Source organism: Oncorhynchus gorbuscha, linkage group LG07 (genome assembly GCF_021184085.1).
Source record: "Oncorhynchus gorbuscha isolate QuinsamMale2020 ecotype Even-year linkage group LG07, OgorEven_v1.0, whole genome shotgun sequence".
Lineage (NCBI taxonomy): Eukaryota > Metazoa > Chordata > Actinopteri > Salmoniformes > Salmonidae > Oncorhynchus > Oncorhynchus gorbuscha.
Window position 1 is genome coordinate 67,627,906 of NC_060179.1, and position 19,698 is coordinate 67,647,603.

At 42.5% G+C, this 19,698-nt stretch overlaps 1 protein-coding gene across 1 annotated transcript; it reads left to right on the top strand.

Moving 5' to 3' along the window:
* The first annotated feature begins 4,620 nt into the window (after positions 1-4,620).
* Positions 4,621-12,077, top strand: LOC124040270 (interferon gamma receptor 1-like). Its single transcript, XM_046357285.1, has 7 exons — positions 4,621-4,969; positions 7,415-7,535; positions 7,812-7,984; positions 9,581-9,741; positions 9,979-10,147; positions 10,364-10,485; positions 10,758-12,077. The coding sequence occupies exons 1-7, from the start codon at positions 4,900-4,902 to the stop codon at positions 11,142-11,144; spliced, it is 1,203 nt and encodes a 400-aa protein (XP_046213241.1). The 5' UTR covers positions 4,621-4,899; the 3' UTR covers positions 11,145-12,077.
* Positions 12,078-19,698: the final 7,621 nt, after the last annotated feature.

Here is a 19,698-nt window from a genome sequence, read left to right on the forward strand (position 1 = left end):
TTCCCCCCCTACTCACAAGGCAGGCAATACGCTCGACCTCATCTTTACTAGATGCTGTTCTTCCACTAACCTCATTGCAACTCCCCTCCAAGTCTCTGACCACTACCTTGTATCCTTTTCCCTCTCGCTCTCATCCAACACCTCCCACACTGCCCCTACTCGGATGGTATCGCGCCGTCCCAACCTTCGCTCTCTCTCCCCGCTACTCTCTCCTCTTCCATCCTATCATCTCTTCCCTCTGCTCAAACCTTCTCCAACCTATCTCCTGATTCTGCCTCCTCAACCCTCCTCTCCTCCCTCTCTGCATCCTTTGACTCTCTATGTCCCCTATCCTCCAGGCCGGCTCGGTCCTCCCCTCCCCGCTCCGTGGCTCGATGACTCATTGCGAGCTCACAGAACAGGGCTCCGGGCAGCCGAGCGGAAATGGAGGAAAACTCGCCTCCCTGCGGACCTGGCATCCTTTCACTCCCTCCTCTCTACATTTTCCTCCTCTGTCTCTGCTGCTAAAGCCACTTTCTACCACTCTAAATTCCAAGCATCTGCCTCTAACCCTAGGAAGCTCTTTGCCACCTTCTCCTCCCTCCTGAATCCTCCCCCCTCCTCCCTCTCTGCAGATGACTTCGTCAACCATTTTGAAAAGAAGGTCGACGACATCCGATCCTCGTTTGCCAAGTCAAACGACACCGCTGGTTCTGCTCACACTGCCCTACCCTGTGCTCTGACCTCTTTCTCCCCTCTCTCTCCAGATGAAATCTCGCGTCTTGTGACGGCCGGCCGCCCAACAACCTGCCCGCTTGACCCTATCCCCTCCTCTCTTCTCCAGACCATTCTCCCTTACCTCACCTCGCTCATCAACTCATCCCTGACCGCTGGCTACGTCCCTTCCGTCTTCAAGAGAGCGAGAGTTGCACCCCTTCTGAAAAAACCTACACTCGATCCCTCCGATGTCAACAATTACAGACCAGTATCCCTTCTTTCTTTTCTCTCAAACTCTTGAACATGACGTCCTTGGCCAGCTCTCCCGCTATCTCTCTCTGAATGACCTTCTTGATCCAAATCAGTCAGGTTTCAAGACTAGTCATTCAACTGAGACTGCTCTGCTCTGTATCACGGAGGCGCTCCGCACTGCTAAAGCTAACTCTCTCTCCTCTGCTCTCATCCTTCTAGACCTATCGGCTGCCTTCGATACTGTGAACCATCAGATCCTCCTCTCCACCCTCTCCGAGTTGGGCATCTCCGGCGCGGCCCACGCTTGGATTGCGTCCTACCTGACAGGTCGCTCCTACCAGGTGGCGTGGCGAGAATCTGTCTCCTCACCACGCGCTCTCACCACTGGTGTCCCCCAGGGCTCCGTTCTAGGCCCTCTCCTATTCTCGCTATACACCAAGTCACTTGGCTCTGTCATAACCTCACATGGTCTCTCCTATCATTGCTATGCAGACGACACACAATTAATCTTCTCCTTTCCCCCTTCTGATGACCAGGTGGCGAATCGCATCTCTGCATGTCTGGCAGACATATCAGTGTGGATGACGGATCACCACCTCAAGCTGAACCTCGGCAAGACGGAGCTGCTCTTCCTCCCGGGGATGGACTGCCCGTTCCATGATCTCGCCATCACGGTTGACAACTCCATTGTGTCCTCCTCCCAGAGCGCTAAGAACCTTGGCGTGATCCTGGACAACACCCTGTCGTTCTCAACTAACATCAAGGCGGTGGCCCGTTCCTGTAGGTTCATGCTCTACAACATCCGCAGAGTACGACCCTGCCTCACACAGGAAGCGGCGCAGGTCCTAATCCAGGCACTTGTCATCTCCCGTCTGGATTACTGCAACTCGCTGTTGGCTGGGCTCCCTGCCTGTGCCATTAAACCCCTACAACTCATCCAGAACGCCGCAGCCCGTCTGGTGTTCAACCTTCCCAAGTTCTCTCACGTCACCCCGCTCCTCCGCTCTCTTCACTGGCTCCCAGTTGAAGCTCGCATCCGCTACAAGACCATGGTGCTTGCCTACGGAGCTGTGAGGGGAACGGCACCTCAGTACCTCCAGGCTCTGATCAGGCCCTACACCCAAACAAGGGCACTGCGTTCATCCACCTCTGGCCTGCTCGCCTCCCTACCACTGAGGAAGTACAGTTCCCGCTCAGCCCAGTCAAAACTGTTCGCTGCTCTGGCCCCCCAATGGTGGAACAAACTCCCTCACGACGCCAGGACAGCGGAGTCAATCACCACCTTCCGGAGACACCTGAAACCCCACCTCTTTAAGGAATACCTAGGATAGGATAAGTAATCCTTCTCACCCCCCCCCTTTAAGATTTAGATGCACTATTGTAAAGTGACTGTTCCACTGGATGTCATAAGGTGAATGCACCAATTTGTAAGTCGCTCTGGATAAGAGTGTCTGCTAAATGACTTAAATGTAAATGTCTATACCTTCCACCTTGTGGATTTACCTTTTTGTCTTGGAGGATTACCTTTGTTCTTGTGGAATTCCTTTTGAGGTTGTGGAGTTACATGTTTTCCTGAAGAACTTCACTTTTTACTTCATTAAATACACCGTCTCAAGTACTGCTGTGTCTGCCTCATCTTCTGGGTTCTGCCAACTATTCTGCTAACTACTCACTCCGGAGACCCGGGTTCGTAACCGGGTCCTGACACAATTAAAATATTCTGTACACAAGCCATATTTACCTCGATTTTTCTTCAACTTCTGGACATCACATCTGGAACAACTGTCCACTGCAGCCATGTGCTTCAGTGTCACAATGTTTCCATGGTAACTAAATCAACATTCTCTTGAAAAAACTTTATTAATGAGTAATTTGTCCTCAGTGGTGGAAAAGACACCACTCCCAAAGGACAGGTATATTGTGTGTAAAAAACAATGTAAAGGGAAATGTATGCTGATATAGATTTATTTCATTGACTTTTTCTGTAGTACATAACATTATATAATGTGCAATTATTAATGTTGTTTTCTCATAGAAAAACATAAAGCTTAAAAGTCTGGGTCAGGGACAAGGGAAAAATAGTGAAATTGAGTTGTAAAAAAAAGTAGCTAAAATACCCTATCAAGTATTTTAGCTACTTTTTTTTACAACTCAATTTCACTATTTTGTGTTTAAAAAAGTAGCTAGAATACTTGATAGGGAGGTGTTTTAAAAAGTAGCTAGAATACTTGATAGGGAGGTGTTTAAAAAAAGTATGGGGTGATTCCAGTGTGAACTTAACATACAAATATTTGTTTTATTTTTTATAAAATCCCCCAAATTGACCCGAGGACATGGAAGTGCCCGTAGTTGCAGAATCACCCTAATATCAAAGTCTCTGTAAGAGTGTCTGGTTTCATAGCGTAGCTTGCCACTGACAAAGAGAGGTAGCGGAGCAGAAGATCCGGGAGATGGGGTTCATCTAGCCACCCAACAACCCTAGTCAAGAAGGACGGCTCAAGGCACTTCTGTGACCACCCAGAAACAGTTTTGCATCTTTTTTGGCATTGTATGCATGTAGGAAAACTGTGGCAAGACATCAGTAGGTTTATAATTGAACACTTATGAAGATTTTACACTATTGTGGAGAGATGTACTGTTTGGATTCTTTACATACAATAGAAATAAGCGGAAATATTTCTATGTAATTAATTTAATTATTCTTTTGGCCAAATTTCATATACACAAATGTAAATTTACAAAAATAAATGTAACTGTATTTTAAGATGGTTAAATGCTCTAACAAAAAAGCTGTTAGAATTATAAGTATATGCATGTCCCTTAAGGTCCTTGTGTAATTGTAATGTGATATTGTACCCCCTAGCTCGATTGTCTATAATCTATGAATGCTTGTGTTCCTTCATATGCTTTATGTATTGATTTGTTGTGAATAAAAATAAATAAATAAAGGCACTTCTGTGCAGACTACAGGCAGCTGAACTATGTGACCATGAAGGAGTCCTCTCCCTCAAGTGCATAGATAATGCACTGGACTAGTAGAATACACAAGGCGCAATTTCGAAAATTGGCAATTACTCCTTTTGATGTGTCAGTCACTCAATTAGCCATGTCAACTAACAATTGAAGGAAATGTGGTTCAAAACAGCAAACATTTCTCTCCACCCCATGGCAAAATGTTTATAATTGCAGGAAGTGTTATAAACTTGCAAAATGTTCTCTCTGCCCAATGACAAAATGGTATAATAGTAGAAAACGTGCTTTAAAACGGCAACATTTCCTCTACGCCACATGGCAAAATGTGTAGAACTGCAGAAAATATACTTTGAACATTTTCTCTCCCGAGAGAGTAGTGCAACCAAATCACGCTGAGGGCCCCAAAAAATAGATTCAATAACATACATCTGGTGTAATAGAAGTAATTATTGGTGCCATGATTGTATTCGAAATGTGTAAGTATTTACACGAAAATTGACCACGAAGTTCGCCATTTCCCCTTCACCAAAATGGGGGATCCCGTTAACTGCAAACAATGCCTGTAGTACCGCGGGTCGGCCTGGAACTTCGTCTGCAATGAGAGGGTGCAGTCGTTCTGCGCTGGTTCCCTGAGTTAAGGTTAGGTTTCGGGGAGAAGAAGCTGATCCGAGATGTGGAAACTTCACTACAGCGCAAGGCGACATAGTATCACTGCACGGGAGTTTTCCTACTGCCAGTAAACGTTTGTAGCAGGCGGGTCTAATGGCTGTTACAGGAACATTTCATTGGAAGTTGTGTACGGTGTAGCCTGCCGATTGGAGCAACGTCCCGATGTTTGGCTGTACCGGAAATATCTCAATATATTTAGACAGACAAAAGGCTCTCAAGTCATCTAGAATAACAATAGCATATTCATATAGACATTCAAATACATTTCATATAGTTTTACATAGGCCTATAGACTCGACAAAATAAAACATGTTCGGGATAGGATTAGCCCACATTTCCCTGATATTCGTTTTATGTCAACGTCATGTCGACTCTTACGGTAAGTAATTCTTGCCCTAAAATAGTTGGCTATAAATGTTGCTTTGTGATTAATCACTTGGAGCTGATGTTACTGTAAGTATTTAGTACACTATTCCTGCTTAGTTTTTTCGACAACATAATGCAGGATATAGGCCACTGCACAATATGCTAATGTTCTTGGAATTTATATTGCTATTCCAAAAGTATACTTAGTATGAAAATATGTTCGAGGATCTCTTGGCGTAAGGTGTTGGGTTGACAGTCGCTGGACCTGTGCTCGAGTCCCGGTCGAACCTACCCCCTGAATTCGCTACAATATTGTCAGTCCATGTGTTTTCTTTTATTCGGGCAGTGGACTGATACACAAAGTTGTCCTTAAAGTAGTCAGTTGTTGCAATAAATAAGGTGCTAGTTCGCAATAACTGGTGAGCACTGTTTATTGTCAGTTTGTTTTGCATTCTGTTTGTATGCCAATAGCCTAAGTCAAGTTTTTTGTTCCTTCAACCTCAGTGGGAAATTCACTGTAGATTTCACACTTCCACCACAGAGAAAAACATACAGTTACAGTAGACCTCTCTGTGGTCTGACACCTCTGTGATCTGACACTTCTAACTTCATGTGTGGGTTATTTCTGTACCCTTCCGTGTTTTTTATGGAGTGGTCTAGTCTAGTGTGTTGTGCTCCACAGAACAGAGGATATTGCCTTTCTCCACTCTAAAGTAACATTTATGTTGTGAAACTAAATCCGGAAGTGTATTTCCCCAAAACAGCACAGATGCTATGTGAGGAAATGTTCAATCGTTTGTACGTGCACTACATACCATACATAATGGCCCACTGAAACATGAGTAATTCTTCTGTAATTAATGAATTAAAAACATTTTGTTATATCCAACATCCAATTATCCCCTGACAATGATACCAGTTCCTTTCTGACTTCATACAGGCTGATATTTTCACCTTCCTCAGCTAATAGTGCCAGGCTTCTACTGCAAGTGAGATGTTATCTTCCCTGCAATCCCTTACTATACCATATGTTGTGCTGGAGATTTATCAGGTTGTTTAACTTGCACACAATGCAGCCCATATCTTGAATATATCCCAGTGAACTTAAAGCTGCACATAGAAATGTGAGTTATAGAAAGCATATGGGGGCGGCAGGTAGCCTAGTGGTTAGAGCATTGGGCCAGTAACCTGAAAGGTTTCTAGTTTGAATCCTCGAGCTGACAAGGTAAAAATCTGTCGTTCTGCCCCTGAACAAGGCAGTTAATTAACCAACTGTTCCTAGGCTGTCATTATAAATAAGAATTTGTTCTTAACGGACTTTCCTAGTTAAATTAAGGTAAAATACATATCTAAAAAGTGGTAGATGTGCTCTATTTCTTTGTTTCCCGTTCTTACATTTATTTTTTACGTCTTTTTCTTCTGGTTTTGTACACAGTTTCAAACAGCTGAAAATACAATATTTTTGGTTATTGAAAATATATTTCACAGAAATTTAGATGGTACAATATTCTCTACACTATTCATTGCTTGTTTATTCACATAAACAGACATTCAAATCAAACTTTATTTGTCACATACACCGAATACAAGTGTAGACCTTATCGTGAAATGCTTACTTACAAGCCCTTAACCAACAGAAGAGTTAAGAAAATATTTACCAAATAAACTAAAGCAAAGAATTATAAAAAGTAACACAATAGCATAACAACAACGAGGCTATATACAGGGGATACCGGTACCGAGTCAGTGTGCGGAGGTACAGGTTAGAGGTCATTTGTACATGTAGCAGCAATATACAAAACAAATGGAAGGGGGGGGGGGTCAATGTAATAGTCCGGTGGCCATTTGATTAATTGTTCAACAGCCTTATGGCTTGGGGGTAGAAGCTGTTAAGGAGCCTTAGCAGTAAATGTCAGTTGGCTTTTCGTAGCCGATCACATTCAGAGTATCTCTACCGCTCCTGCTGTCTCTAGAGAGTTGACAGCAAGGAGTCATCAGGCCAGGTAGTCCTGAGGTATGGTCCTAGGGCTCAGGTCCAGAGAGGGAGACAGAGAATACTTAAATTCACACAGGACACCGGATAAGACAGGAGAAATACTCCAGATAGCCCCCCGACGCATAAATACTGGACGCTAAGACAGGAGGGATCGGGAAACACTGTGGCCCCATCCGACGATACCCCCGGACAGGGCCTAACAGGCAGGATATAACCCCAACCACTTTGCCAAAGCACAGCCCCCACACCACTAGAGGGATATCTTCAACCACCAACTTACCAGTATATGGCCAATATAGCAAGGCTAATGGCTGGATCCAGGCACTCCGTGATGCATCGTGCCTAAGAACAGCCCTTAGCAGTAGTATAATGGCCATATACCACACCCCCTTGTGCCTTATTGCTTAATTATAGCACCGTTTTAGAAACTGGTTCTGACTGACTTTCTATTTTATCTTACAGTTCCTCCTCCTGTCAACATGAGCCTCATCTGCCACAATTTTCACAATGTGATCTATTGGAACTACAGTGAACCATCTCTGCAGCCACAGTTCAATGTGGAAATGACAAGAAAATATTCTGGGTAGGTGCTGCAGCACCTAAGAGGTTTCTTAATCTCTCACCAAATTAGGCCTATGTTATCCAATGTAGGTTATATAGCTAGTGAATATTAATTAAGTCTTTCTTGCCACAATTTCAAGTAGAAATTGGAAAATTGACATGCACTGTCAGACCCATACAAATGTAAATCCTGTCAACAGTTCTTTGTCAGCTTCTCCATTGTAATTGTGAACTAATATTTTAGTCCAAATCAGAGGTTGCCACTAACCCACAACAATTGTTTTCCTCTATGTTTCAGTGCTGCCTTGGTTTGTTCAAACACTTCCCTCTACCACTGCGATGTCTCCTCATTTACCAAAGTAATAGAAGAGGGCTACCGTTTCATATTGACTGCTGTTGGACAGAATACCAATTACTCCGAAATTTCATTCACCTACGATGATACAGTGTATTCAGACGTGGTGGTACAGTGTAAGTTCTCACACTAATAGCCTCGGTTTTTCTAATGACTGCCTTGCCTGGTTCACCAACTACTTTGCAGACAGAGTTCAGTGTGTCAAATCGGAGGGCATGTTGTCCGGTCCTCTGGCAGTCTCTATGGGGGTGCCACAGGGTTAAATTCTCGGGCCGACTCTTTTCTCTGTATATATCAATGATGTTGCTCTTGCTGCGGGCGATTCTGTATACGTCTGGCCCTTCCTTGGACACTGTGCTATCTAACCTCCAAACGAGCTTCAATGCCATACAACACTCCTTCCGTGGCCTCCAACTGCTCTTAAACGCTAGTAAAATCAAATGCATGCTTTTCAACCGTTCGCTGCCTGCACCCACACGCCCGACTAGCATCACCACCCTGGATGGTTCCGACCTAGAATATGTGGACATCTATAAGTACCTAGGTGTCTGTCTAGACTGTAAACTCTCCTTCCAGACTCATATCAAACATCTCCAATCCAAAATCAAATCTAGAATCGGCTTTCTATTTCGCAACAAAGCCTCCTTCACTCACACCGCCAAACTTACCCTAGTAAAACTGACTATCCTACCGATCCTCGACTTCGGCGATGTAATCTACAAAATAGCTTCCAATACTCTACTCAGCAAACTGGATGCAGTTTATCACAGTGCTATCCGTTTTGTTACTAAAGCACCTTATACCACCCACCACTGCAACCTGTATGCTCTAGTCGGCTGGCCCTCGCTACATATTCGTCGCCAGACCCACTGGCTCCAGGTCATCTACAAGGCCATGCTAGGTAAAGCTCCGCCTTATCTCAGTTCACTGGTCACGATGGCAACACCCATCCGTAGCACGCGCTCCAGCAGTTGTATCTCACTGATCATCCCTAAAACCGTCACCTCATTTGGCCGCCTTTCCTTCCAGTTCTCTGCTGCCTGTGACTGGACCGAATTGCAAAAATCGCTGAAGTTGGAGACTTTTATCTCCCTCACCAACTTTAAACATCTGCTATCTGAGCAGCTAACCGATCGCTGCAGCTGTACATAGTCCATCGGTAAATAGCCCACCCAATTTACCTACCTCATCCCCATACTGTTTTTATTTATTTACTTTTCTGTTCTTTTGCACACTAGTATCTCTACCTGCACATGACCATCTGATCATTTGTCACTCCAGTGTTAATCTGCCTTTTGCACACAATCTATGTAAAATATTTTTTTTCTTTATTCTTTTTTTGTACTGTGTTATTGACTTGTTTGCTGTTTACTCCATGTGTAACTCTGTGTTGTTGTCTGTTCACACTGCTATGCTTTATCTTGGCCAGGTCGCAGTTGTAAATGAGAACTTGTTCTCAACTAGCCTACCTGGTTAAATAAAGGTGAAATAAATTAAAATAAAATAAACACTGAGCTAACCAAAAGGTGAATATACAGTATGTAGTGATTGAATTGTGGTAGTATCTTTTGTAAGTACACTGTATGCACTGCAGCACATGTAGCATTTCTTTGTTGATCTGACCACACAATGCTCCGAGCCGGGAGATTTTGAACATATTTTCTGACCTCGAGTTTTTTTCACAAAGTAATGGTCTTTTGTGTGTTTTTTAGGCTCATTGGATTTCCCACCTGTCAACATCTCTGCTGTATCTGATCAAATGATCAACGTTCAATTCTTTCACCCGTTTCACATCTACAAATATGCCATCATCAAAAATGAAAGACCGGATCATAAGGAATTTCATTATACGGTTGTCGCAGAAGATCCGTTGGTGAGAACTGCTGGAAAATCATGACTTAGGAATTACTATATGATGGTTTCTGGGAACCACCTTTGTAGAAATTTAGATTTTTCTCATGTGTATACCCGCTGCAAATAGTTTTCACTTGCAAGCAAATAAGTTTTATTTTTAAAAAGGGAACACATTTCCTATATTTTTATGAACATTATATAAAACAGTTTTTTTTGGAACATAGGCTAAATATATTCATTTTTTTTATTTCCCCAGAAAGAGCATCATTTTACCTGCTCCTACAAGCAACACCATGTGTGTGAGGCTGAAATACCAGTCGATGGAAAGATTGATAGGCACTGCATCAAGATGAAAGGAAAAATGAACAATGTTCATGTCTCAGCTCACCAGAACATATGCATTGAGGGGAAGCATGGGGATTCCGGTAAGACTCTTAATTTCTCACATGATGGATGCGTCAAAGTCATATTAGCTCTAAACCACATCTGCTAATATCTGATACGCCCTTTGAAAGTTGTATTTGTCTGTATTGTCATATTATGGCTGATTTTATCAGCAAATGCTCAATTAGAACACTGTACAGTTTTGAATGTGAAATCAGTTTGACTGTCAGTCTAACTGCTGGACTTGTTCCCTGTAGGTCCTAGCTACACTGCCCTCTACATTGTGATCCCTATCGTTGCCATAGTGGTGATTGCGTTCATCGTGTGGCTGATATACAGTAAACTGACAAGCGGCTCATTCCCTCAACCAAAGATTTTGGTGTGTTCAGCCTTTCAACTGTTTGGCCTGCACTGCAGTGGATTTAGTCATACATCTACTACATATAGACTAGATTATAGTCATGCAGAGATAGTTTCAGGAGAGCACTTGGTGGTACATTGTAGAAATGAGGATTGTCATGTTCCTATTGGTGTTATCAAACTATTGATATGCTACTACCTGTAAACACTGTCAAAACAATAGCAAATTTAAAAACATATTTCACCCACAGAATGTTTGACTGAATGTTGCATATTCTCCTTCTCTGGTAGGCTTCCGTGCTGTCACATATGAGTTCAGATGAGTCCCTTATGCACCCTGAAAGAGACATTCTGAGTGAGTTACAAACAGGTGGCTCCCCCCTGCTGCAGACCCCCATGGAATCTTTGCCAGATGAGACCCTCATAGTCATCAGTACCCCCCAGGAAGAGGTCCTCCGCCTCCCCATTGGACTGAAAGACCAGGAGTGGAGCGGTGGGGAGGTCATGTTGCCTAACGAGGGGTCAGGCTCTTCACTGCAGGTAATGAGAGAGTTGGGACTGGAGGTGAAGAGTGACTTATCTGAGCTTTCGGACTATGACTGCCCCCATAGACCTGTGATTATTCCTGTGATAGAGGAGATGAGTCCTGGGGACAATGTTACAGGGTACAAGATCTGAGTTTCTCTCAAGAGAAAGTATGGTGATTTATTTACATGCTCAGCTCGTGCATCTACTTAACCTCACCTGAATCTGTTTGGGGTAGAGCAGGGTATTCAGTTTAGTCTTTGATTGGTTGTTCTAGACCTACAGCCTGGAGTCCTACCAATACTTTTCCTGTTCCTTTAACTATTTAAATGGGCAGCCTATGGTGGAGATGGAGAGGATAATCAGGGGGGGTAACCTGGGACTGTTGCTTACTCAGGTGAACCAGGGATAGTGAAAACCAAGTGGTCTTGAATGCTGGGAACTGCCCATTGTAATGTTGAATTTCATTAGACCGAATTAAAACATTTACGACAGCATATTTGTAAAAAAAAAATGTTAAAAAGTGTTCCTCTTGTCCATTCTTTTATTGTGCCTACTTGAGTGACATTACTGTTTTCTAAGGTAGCAAGAGAATAAGGGTTGCACGAGCAGAATTAATTATATTCATTAGGTTATTGTCTTGTGCTGTGTATATTAGTTCTATTTGCACTTTTTACATGACTGTCATACATGTACAATGTTTCAAAATGTATTATTAGGTCTTATTAAATTCAGATGACCAAGTTATACCAATGCAATTGGACTGCTATGGTGATAATAATGAATGTTGTTATCAGTGCCTTGCTGTTTGCCCTATATATAATTATTTAGTTTTTAATTGTGTACAATTTTGACGCTATACTTTTCATACAGCTAAAATTATATATATATATTTTTTCAATAATGTTAAGGATTTTGCTATTTTCTGTGCAAACTAATTCTGTTGTATTTGTTTTAAATCGTCTTTCACCAATAATTCCCCTTGTCTTAATTTTTTTGTATTTTCTTTGCATAATATACAATCAAAGCTAATTCAATGGATTATTGTAATTACTATGTTAATAAATGCAGATTTGAAAGAGCAAACAAATTGTTATCCTTGCAGGGTAGACTGAAGGACATTTGTCAATAATTCTATTTCATGTCAATTCAATTCTACCGTAAAGGAAGTAGATATTTCAGTAAAGCCAAACAACAGGTATTGTGTTGATGAATATTGAAGCAGACCTTTAATTACAAGGAAAGAGCCTAAATGCTGTTATTGAAATGCTTCCTCGAAAGGTATTACTAAATAAGTACAAACTGTCGGATGTCTGTTTGCACAAGTCAACTCTGATTTCCTTACTGTCTAAATTAAGTTAAAATAACTCAAATATATATTTGAAACAAAAAGTAATGGCACCATTTGAGACATGCTGCTGTGCAAATCAAACCCACTTCTAAAAGTGAAGTGTGAAAATACATGATTGAATCGTGACCTTACTATATTGAAATGACCATGAAGATTGTGAACATGAAGATTGCAGTCACAGGCATAGGTAGTGGTACATTGGCAATGTTAACATAGAAAAAAGGAATCTGCATTAGTATAGAAAAGTATCTGGTAGTTTCACTCTAGACGAGAGGATTCCGTTGCTGTCTAGGCCTTCACATTGGTTTAGGCCTTCACATTGGATTCTGAGCTGTGGATGATTCCTAGCCTGGTCTCTTCATAGTAAGGTGCACCCATGTCCCTCCCCAGTATGATGTCATGTGTCTGGTCAGACTGCCACAAGGGGTACAACACAGTCAGCCTCTGCAGATTCTGCATTGCAAAAGAGTCCAAGAATGCTGGCCCTGCTTCCTACAGAGTTGCACTTAAACAGCATGATGTGCCACACATCCGAGTTGTTCAGCAGGAGGGCCATGTTGAGTGGGGACATGTACCAGATGGTCAGGCATATTATTTGCACCAAGCTGGAGCTGTCTGCCTGGTGCAGCAAAGAGAATGAGTGGTCCTTACAGGTACACTCTTGGGCTGATGACGCCACAGGCCACCAGATCATGGACACCTGCACAGTATAACAGGCTGTGGTCAGTCACGTGGGCTAGTTTGAACTCTGACCTGAGGAGGCTGGAAACTTCCATCCATATCAAGCAGTACAACAGCCTGACCAAGGTGCCTGAGGGCCAACATAACCACAAGGCCCTCACACAGCACAGCAAGTGTGATTAGCACTCAACTGTGTGTGGAGAGAGAAACAGACCACAGTCCATTTAAACAGAGAAGCACATCTCAATGAAGTCAGGCCAAGATGGTGCTGCTGATCCCTTTATGAAATGGATCATGTTCCCCAGCCAGAGACTGAGGAAATCTTCGGACCTAAGTAAGCAGCTTTTGGATGATGAAGAGAGAACGTCCAATCACAGTCTTTTTTTATGTTTGTCGCTCTGTCCAGGCTGAGCTGCTCCATGGGCTGTTTAAGGCTGTCCTGACCAGCTGGAATGGAGGATATTGGCTCAGGAGCCTTGTTAGCACAGGGTCACATCTGTAAACAACAGAATGAACAGTAAATAGAAACAGTTCATCCTGGTCCTCACTCAAAGATGTCTCCCACAGTACATCTAGCAAGTCATTAGAGGTCTAACATGATTTTAATCTATATACTTGGCGCATTCCTGTCTTTCCACATTTTTTTTTTTAGGCCAACGTGTAGGACTGTAACTATGCTTTTGAGTCCGCTAAAGCGCTACTTTGTAGTGCCCCAGTGCTTGCCGCCCCCAACTTTGACAAACCTTTTAAGTTAGAGGTAGATGCTAGTATAGTGGGGGTGGGTGCGGTTCTCTTACAGCAGGGGTGTCAAAGTCAAATGGACGGAGGGCCAAATAAAAAATTTAGCTACAAGCCGAGGGCCGGACTGTTCGAATGTTCATTGAAAATTTTTTAAATGACGCATATAGTCTAGTGAACCTAATTGAACCTACTGAAAACCTAACAAATATATTCCAATATGATCAGATAAATAAAGCAATATTTTCTTATGGCTCTGTCAGTAATCTTTAATTTTCAACAGACACAAAAGACAAATTTCCTTTATATAAAAATCCCCATAACATGAACATTAAATGAAAGAAACCGGTATTCAAGGCACCATCAGTAGCCTATATTTTCTATTTTAGCAAAAGTGGGCTAAATTTACTTCAAAGAAAAAAACAATAATAGCAATTTTCTATCATCCACTCAACTGAAATATTTTTAAAATATAATTGGATTGAAATACAATAAAATAAAGTGCAAAAATCTATTAATCAAAAACAACACTTTGTTTAAGGAGAAGTAACATGCAGTGAAAACAAATATTAAACTTTAACTTTTAAACTTGAACTGAGTAAAAACTCTAAATATGTGATTGCACAGTAATGTTCACTTGTTTGAGGTTGAGGGTGATACTTGGTGGTGTCCCATCTTTTCCACAAGTTCATCAATGTTCGGGGTAAGGCTCTGAGCTGAGGAAATCCTCAGAATTGAGTGGAGGTGTTCAGCAGTAAGTCGACTTCTGTGTGATGTTTTGTTCAAGTTCATCAAAGAAAACAGTTGTTCACACAGGTATGTGCTGCCAAACATAGACAACGTTTGAGCAGCCTGGATGCGCAGCTGGGGCATTGTGTCGGGGAGGAAACGGGCGAACTCCGCAGCACCCACTGCCGCATATTTTGCCCTCAGTGCATCATTGCATTGGAGGTCAATCAACTCCATTTGGAGGTTTGGTGGTGAGCTTTCCACGTCAACAGCAAATGGGTTACCGAGCAGTTCCAACCTGCTTTTTTGTGCTTCAAAGTCAGCAAATCGGCGTCGAAAGTCAGCGGCAAGCATACCTATTTTATCAGCCAACTGTGCGCTCGGGAACGCACTGGTAGAGAGCTTCTCTTTCATGGTCTGGCAGCTGGGAAAGTGGCTCAAATTTTCTTTCCGCATCTGCGTCTCCCACAGAGTCAGTTTGGTTTTAAATGCCTTCACTGTACTGTACATATCAGAGATGACACGATCCCGACCCTGCAGCTGCAAGTTCATTGCATTCAGATGACTCGTAATGTCACACAGAAAAGCCATTTCACACAGAAACATTTCGTCTCGGAGTTGTGTTGTGTCTTTCCCTTTGCTGTCCAAGAACAGACAAATCTCCTCACGAAGCTCGAAACATCTTTGAAGCACCTTTCCCTGGCTTAGCCATCGCACCTCTGTGTGATAAGGCAAATCACCATGCTCCGTTTCTAACTCCGTCAGAAATGCCTTGAACTGGCGGTGATTCAAACCTTTGGCTCTGATAAAGTTAACTGTGCGCGTGATGATGCTCATTACATGCTCCATTTTCAAGGCTTTACCGCACAACGCTTCCTGGTGTATGATACAATGATAAGCTGTCAGCTCACCTGTCGCGTTTTCCTCTTGCATCTTTTCCCGTATCTTCGCCACCAGTCCGCTCCTGTGTCCACACATCGCAGGTGCTCCGTCGGTTGTCAAACCCACGAGTTTTTCCCAAGGCAGCTCCATCTCATTTACACATCTTGACACCTCTTCATACAAATCATGCCCCGTAGTTGTGCCATGCATAGGACGTAAAGCCAAAAACTCCTCTGTCACGCTTAGGCTGGAGTCCACTCCGCGGATGAAAATTGACAACTGGGCAATGTCAGAAATGTCGGTGCTCTCATCCACAGCCAAGGAATATGCAATGAAATCTTTTCCCTTTTTCACAAGCTGCTCTTTTAGATTGATGGACAACTGGTCTACTCTCTCGGCAATGGTGTTTCTGCTCAGACTCACATTTAAAAAGAGTTGCCTTTTTTCTGGGCAAACTTCGTCACAAACTTTAATCATGCAGTTTTTGATGAAATCCCCCTCCGTAAATGGCCGGGCTGATTTAGCGATCTCTTCTGCCAAAATAAAACTGGCCTTGACAGCAGCCTGGCCTTGTGATTTGGCTTTTTTGAACAGAGCCTGTCGAGATTTGAGGCCTCGTTTTAATTCCTCTGCCTTTTGTAGCCTTTGTTCCATGTCCATATTCTTGTTTTTGTCCGCGTGTTTCGTTTCATAATGTCGTCTCAGATTATACTCTTTCAGTACCGCCACACTTTCTCCACACAGAAGACACACAGGTTTTCCAGCTACCTCCGTGAACAAATACTCCGACTCCCACCTTGTTTGAAACCCCCGGTTCTCAGTGTCCACCTTCCGTTTTGCCATTTTTGATGGGTATCTGAAAGTTAATTTTACTGTGATGCTGACAACTGCTGTGCCAATAAATATTGAAATGAAGCAGCCTACTGCTCGGTGCGTCACCGTTGCATTGTGGGAAATGTAGTATTGGTGCGTGTAAAAGATCTGCGGGCTGCCGGCTTGCTGCGGTCTGCGGGCCGGTTCTAATAATAAATCAAGATCATCCCAGGGGCCGTAAAAAACCTTCTCGCGGGCCGGATGTGGCCCGCGGGCCTTGACTCTGACATATGTGTCTTACAGGAAGATGAAGACGGAGTGTATCGGCCCGTCAGTTTCTTCTCCCGTAAGTTCAACTTGTGTCAGTCAAGGTATTCTATAATTGAACAAGAGACACTGGCTTTATTGCCTGCCTTACAGTTCTTTGAGGTATATGTGGGCTCCAGTGCCTTGCCTGTAATGGTCTTCACGGACCATAATCCATTTGTGTTCTTGAAACAAATGTACAATCAGAACCGCCGCCTTATGCGGGGGGCTCTGATTGTACAAGGATATAATGTACAGATAGCCTATGTGAAGGGCTCGGCAAATGTGGTTGCCGACACTCTATAACGAGTTTAGTAACTGGGGATGCGATATGGTTTTTGTTTTTACAAACTGTATGTTTGCTATTTTTGTAGGCGTGCGTAACAGTCCTACAAATGTACCTAATAAACCAATTAGGTACATTTGGGAAGTCTTGATACAACATTTTCAACATATATGCACTGGTTCATTGGATCAGTCCAAAACGTTGCACATACACTGTTGCCATCTAGTGGCCCAAATCTAAATTGAACCTTGGCTGGAATAATACGTTATAGCCTCTCTTGCATTTCGAAGATGGTACAAATACAAATATGCATGTTTTTTTCTTTGTATTATGTTTTACCAGATCTAATTTGCTGTATTCTCCTACATTCATTTAAAATGCCCACAAACTTCAAAATGTTTCCTTTCAAATAGTATCACGAATATGCATATCCTTGCTTCAGGTCCTGAGCTACAGGCAGTTACATTTGGGTATGTCATTTTAGGCTAAAATTGAAAAACAGGGTTGGATCCTTTTAAGTGACATATTGGCAGACATTTAGTCTCATACCCGCTGTAATTGCCTGATTGTTTGGAGGTGTTATGCAAAACCACAAGAGGGCCTTGGATGGAAAAACAGATTATTTAGCAGTGTGTTTATAGACAAGCTATTGCTTAGAAGTATATTTCTAGTATGTTCCAGGGATTCTGAGAACATCTATTGAAGATGTGAGATGTGTGCCAGTAACTAGTTTGAGTGTTTGTTGGTTGTGATCACTGATCAGGAACACAAGACACATCCAGCTGTGGTCTACTAACTCCCTCCCTGAGAGATGAGTGTGTCCCTTTGCTTCAACTCGGGAGGGGCATTGGATAATATGTGCAGTTCCTTCTGGAATCACATTCACGTGCCCGCGGACACAAACATACTTGCTGTTTAATAGTGCAGAACAAAAATGTTATTATGGACAGGATTGCACAAAGGCTATTATTTATATGCATTGGCTTCTACACCTGCATTGCTTGCTGTTTGGGGTTTTAGGCTGGGTTTCTGTACAGCACTTTGAGATATCAGCTGATGTACGAAGGGCTATATAAATACATGTGATTTGATTTGACTTGATTTGATAAAAAGGGTGATACAATTCATAGTTTGTTCAAATTAGCCTTTGTTCAAAATGTCTGGAGGTCAAATTTCAATTTAACAGCCAATCAACTTAATAGTTTTTCTGTTTTTGATGAAGACTCCCTCATGACTGGTTCAGTTACAAAACAAATCAAGAGGGTCTTCGTATCTGTCACAGGTCTCCCCATAGAGCCAGATATTTGTTTTGGTCTCCCTATAGAGCCAGAGCTTTGTTTTGGTCTCCCTATAGAACCAGAGCTTTGTTTTGGTCTCCCTATAGAACCAGAGCTTTGTTTTGGTCTCCCTATAGAACCAGAGCTTTGTTTTGGTCTCCCTATAGAACCAGAGCTTTGTTTTGGTCTCCCTATAGAACCAGAACTTTGTTTTGCAAGCAGTTGAGCCCCAATAGAGAAATAGAAATCCTCCCAGACTGCCCAGACCATGCAGACCAGACCCAGACTCTTCCATTCCTCCTAAGGGGCCATATCCAGACCTCTTTGGTTCTCATTCACACCATGTACCACAGTGTGGCCAATGTGTACAACAGTTTCAATGCTCTGTTAACTATTAATAATCCTCGCTTGCAATACGGTTTTGGAAAGCTTAGGAAGTCTACCTTCATATCACCCAAAAATGATTTTACAACTACAAAAGATACAACTTACTGTGTGCCGTTCTAATCACTCCACTATTTCATAGATGCAAAAATTATAAGTTCGCCTAATTTCAGTTGATGTGACAAAACAAGCATTTTATAGTGTAGAAAATCATTGAACCATCTAAACCACCGTAAAATATATTTTCATTAGCCAAAAATATTGTATTTTCAGCTGTTTGAAGCTGGTGTACAAAAGTAAAAGGTGATAAAAATCTACTTAAGAATGGGAAGCATATAAATAGCGCACATAGAACGGATCTACCGCTTAGACTTGCTTTCAATGACTGGTCTATAACTCACATTTCTATGTACATTTGATTGGATCGCCCAAAAAGTTATATATTGCAGCTTTAAATTGATGTTGAAGGTTTACAAAATCATATGCAAACAAGAATAGTTTTAAGAACGAGTATTTCACGCTTTGACCAATTACCCTGGAGTCAGAAGTGCAAACTTCCTTTTTGTAAAAGATGGTAAAAAACATAATTTCGTCTGGACTGTCAAAAACACATTAGGCCTAGAACAAATCAGTGCTGCTGATAGGGCTACAAATCATAAACTGGGAATTGGAACTGGAAATGTCTTGGTGAAAAATAACTTATCACTGACGTCACTCCCCGGTAGCAACCACCGCTTACAGGACTGAAAAGGGGTTTGGGGAAATAATGATTTTCCTGACGTGGGAACTACTTATCCCAAAAGGCCACGCTTTGACTGATGCTGCGTTCACAACAACTGGGAACTCCGAAAAATACGAAATCAAATCATGACGTCAGTAATATTCAGGACAGAAAGTCTGAGCTTTAGAAAGATGCCCGAGTTCCGAGTTGAAATTCCAAGTTGGATGACCGTTCAAAACTACTTTTTTTCCCCAATCGAAGCTCGTTTTCCCCCTTGGTCCCAGTTGTTTTGAACGCACATAATTCGGAGATTTCCGAGTACCCAGTTCCGAGTTGTTTTGAACGCGGCATTTGTAAAGTTGATATATTTATGGTACTTTGGTTTGCTCAATGTGTAGCTCAAGCGCACCTAGCAAATGCAATGGGTGTAGACGGAGAAGAAAGAGACCCAACTCGGCGGAAAATATTTTCCCTCCAGCAGGTGACGTTTTTTCGTTGTATGGGAGGTCAGTCAGAGTGTCGAATTTGGTCAACAACAA

Coding starts and splice junctions, on each gene's coding strand:
- LOC124040270 (XM_046357285.1), top strand. CDS start 4,900: ATGTTCGGGATAGGATTAGCCCACATTTCCCTGATATTCGTTTTATGT. Junction 7,985..9,580: donor TTCAGACGTGGTGGTACAGT/GTAAGTTCTCAC, acceptor TGTGTTTTTTAG/GCTCATTGGATTTCCCACCT. Junction 10,148..10,363: donor GGGGAAGCATGGGGATTCCG/GTAAGACTCTTA, acceptor TGTTCCCTGTAG/GTCCTAGCTACACTGCCCTC.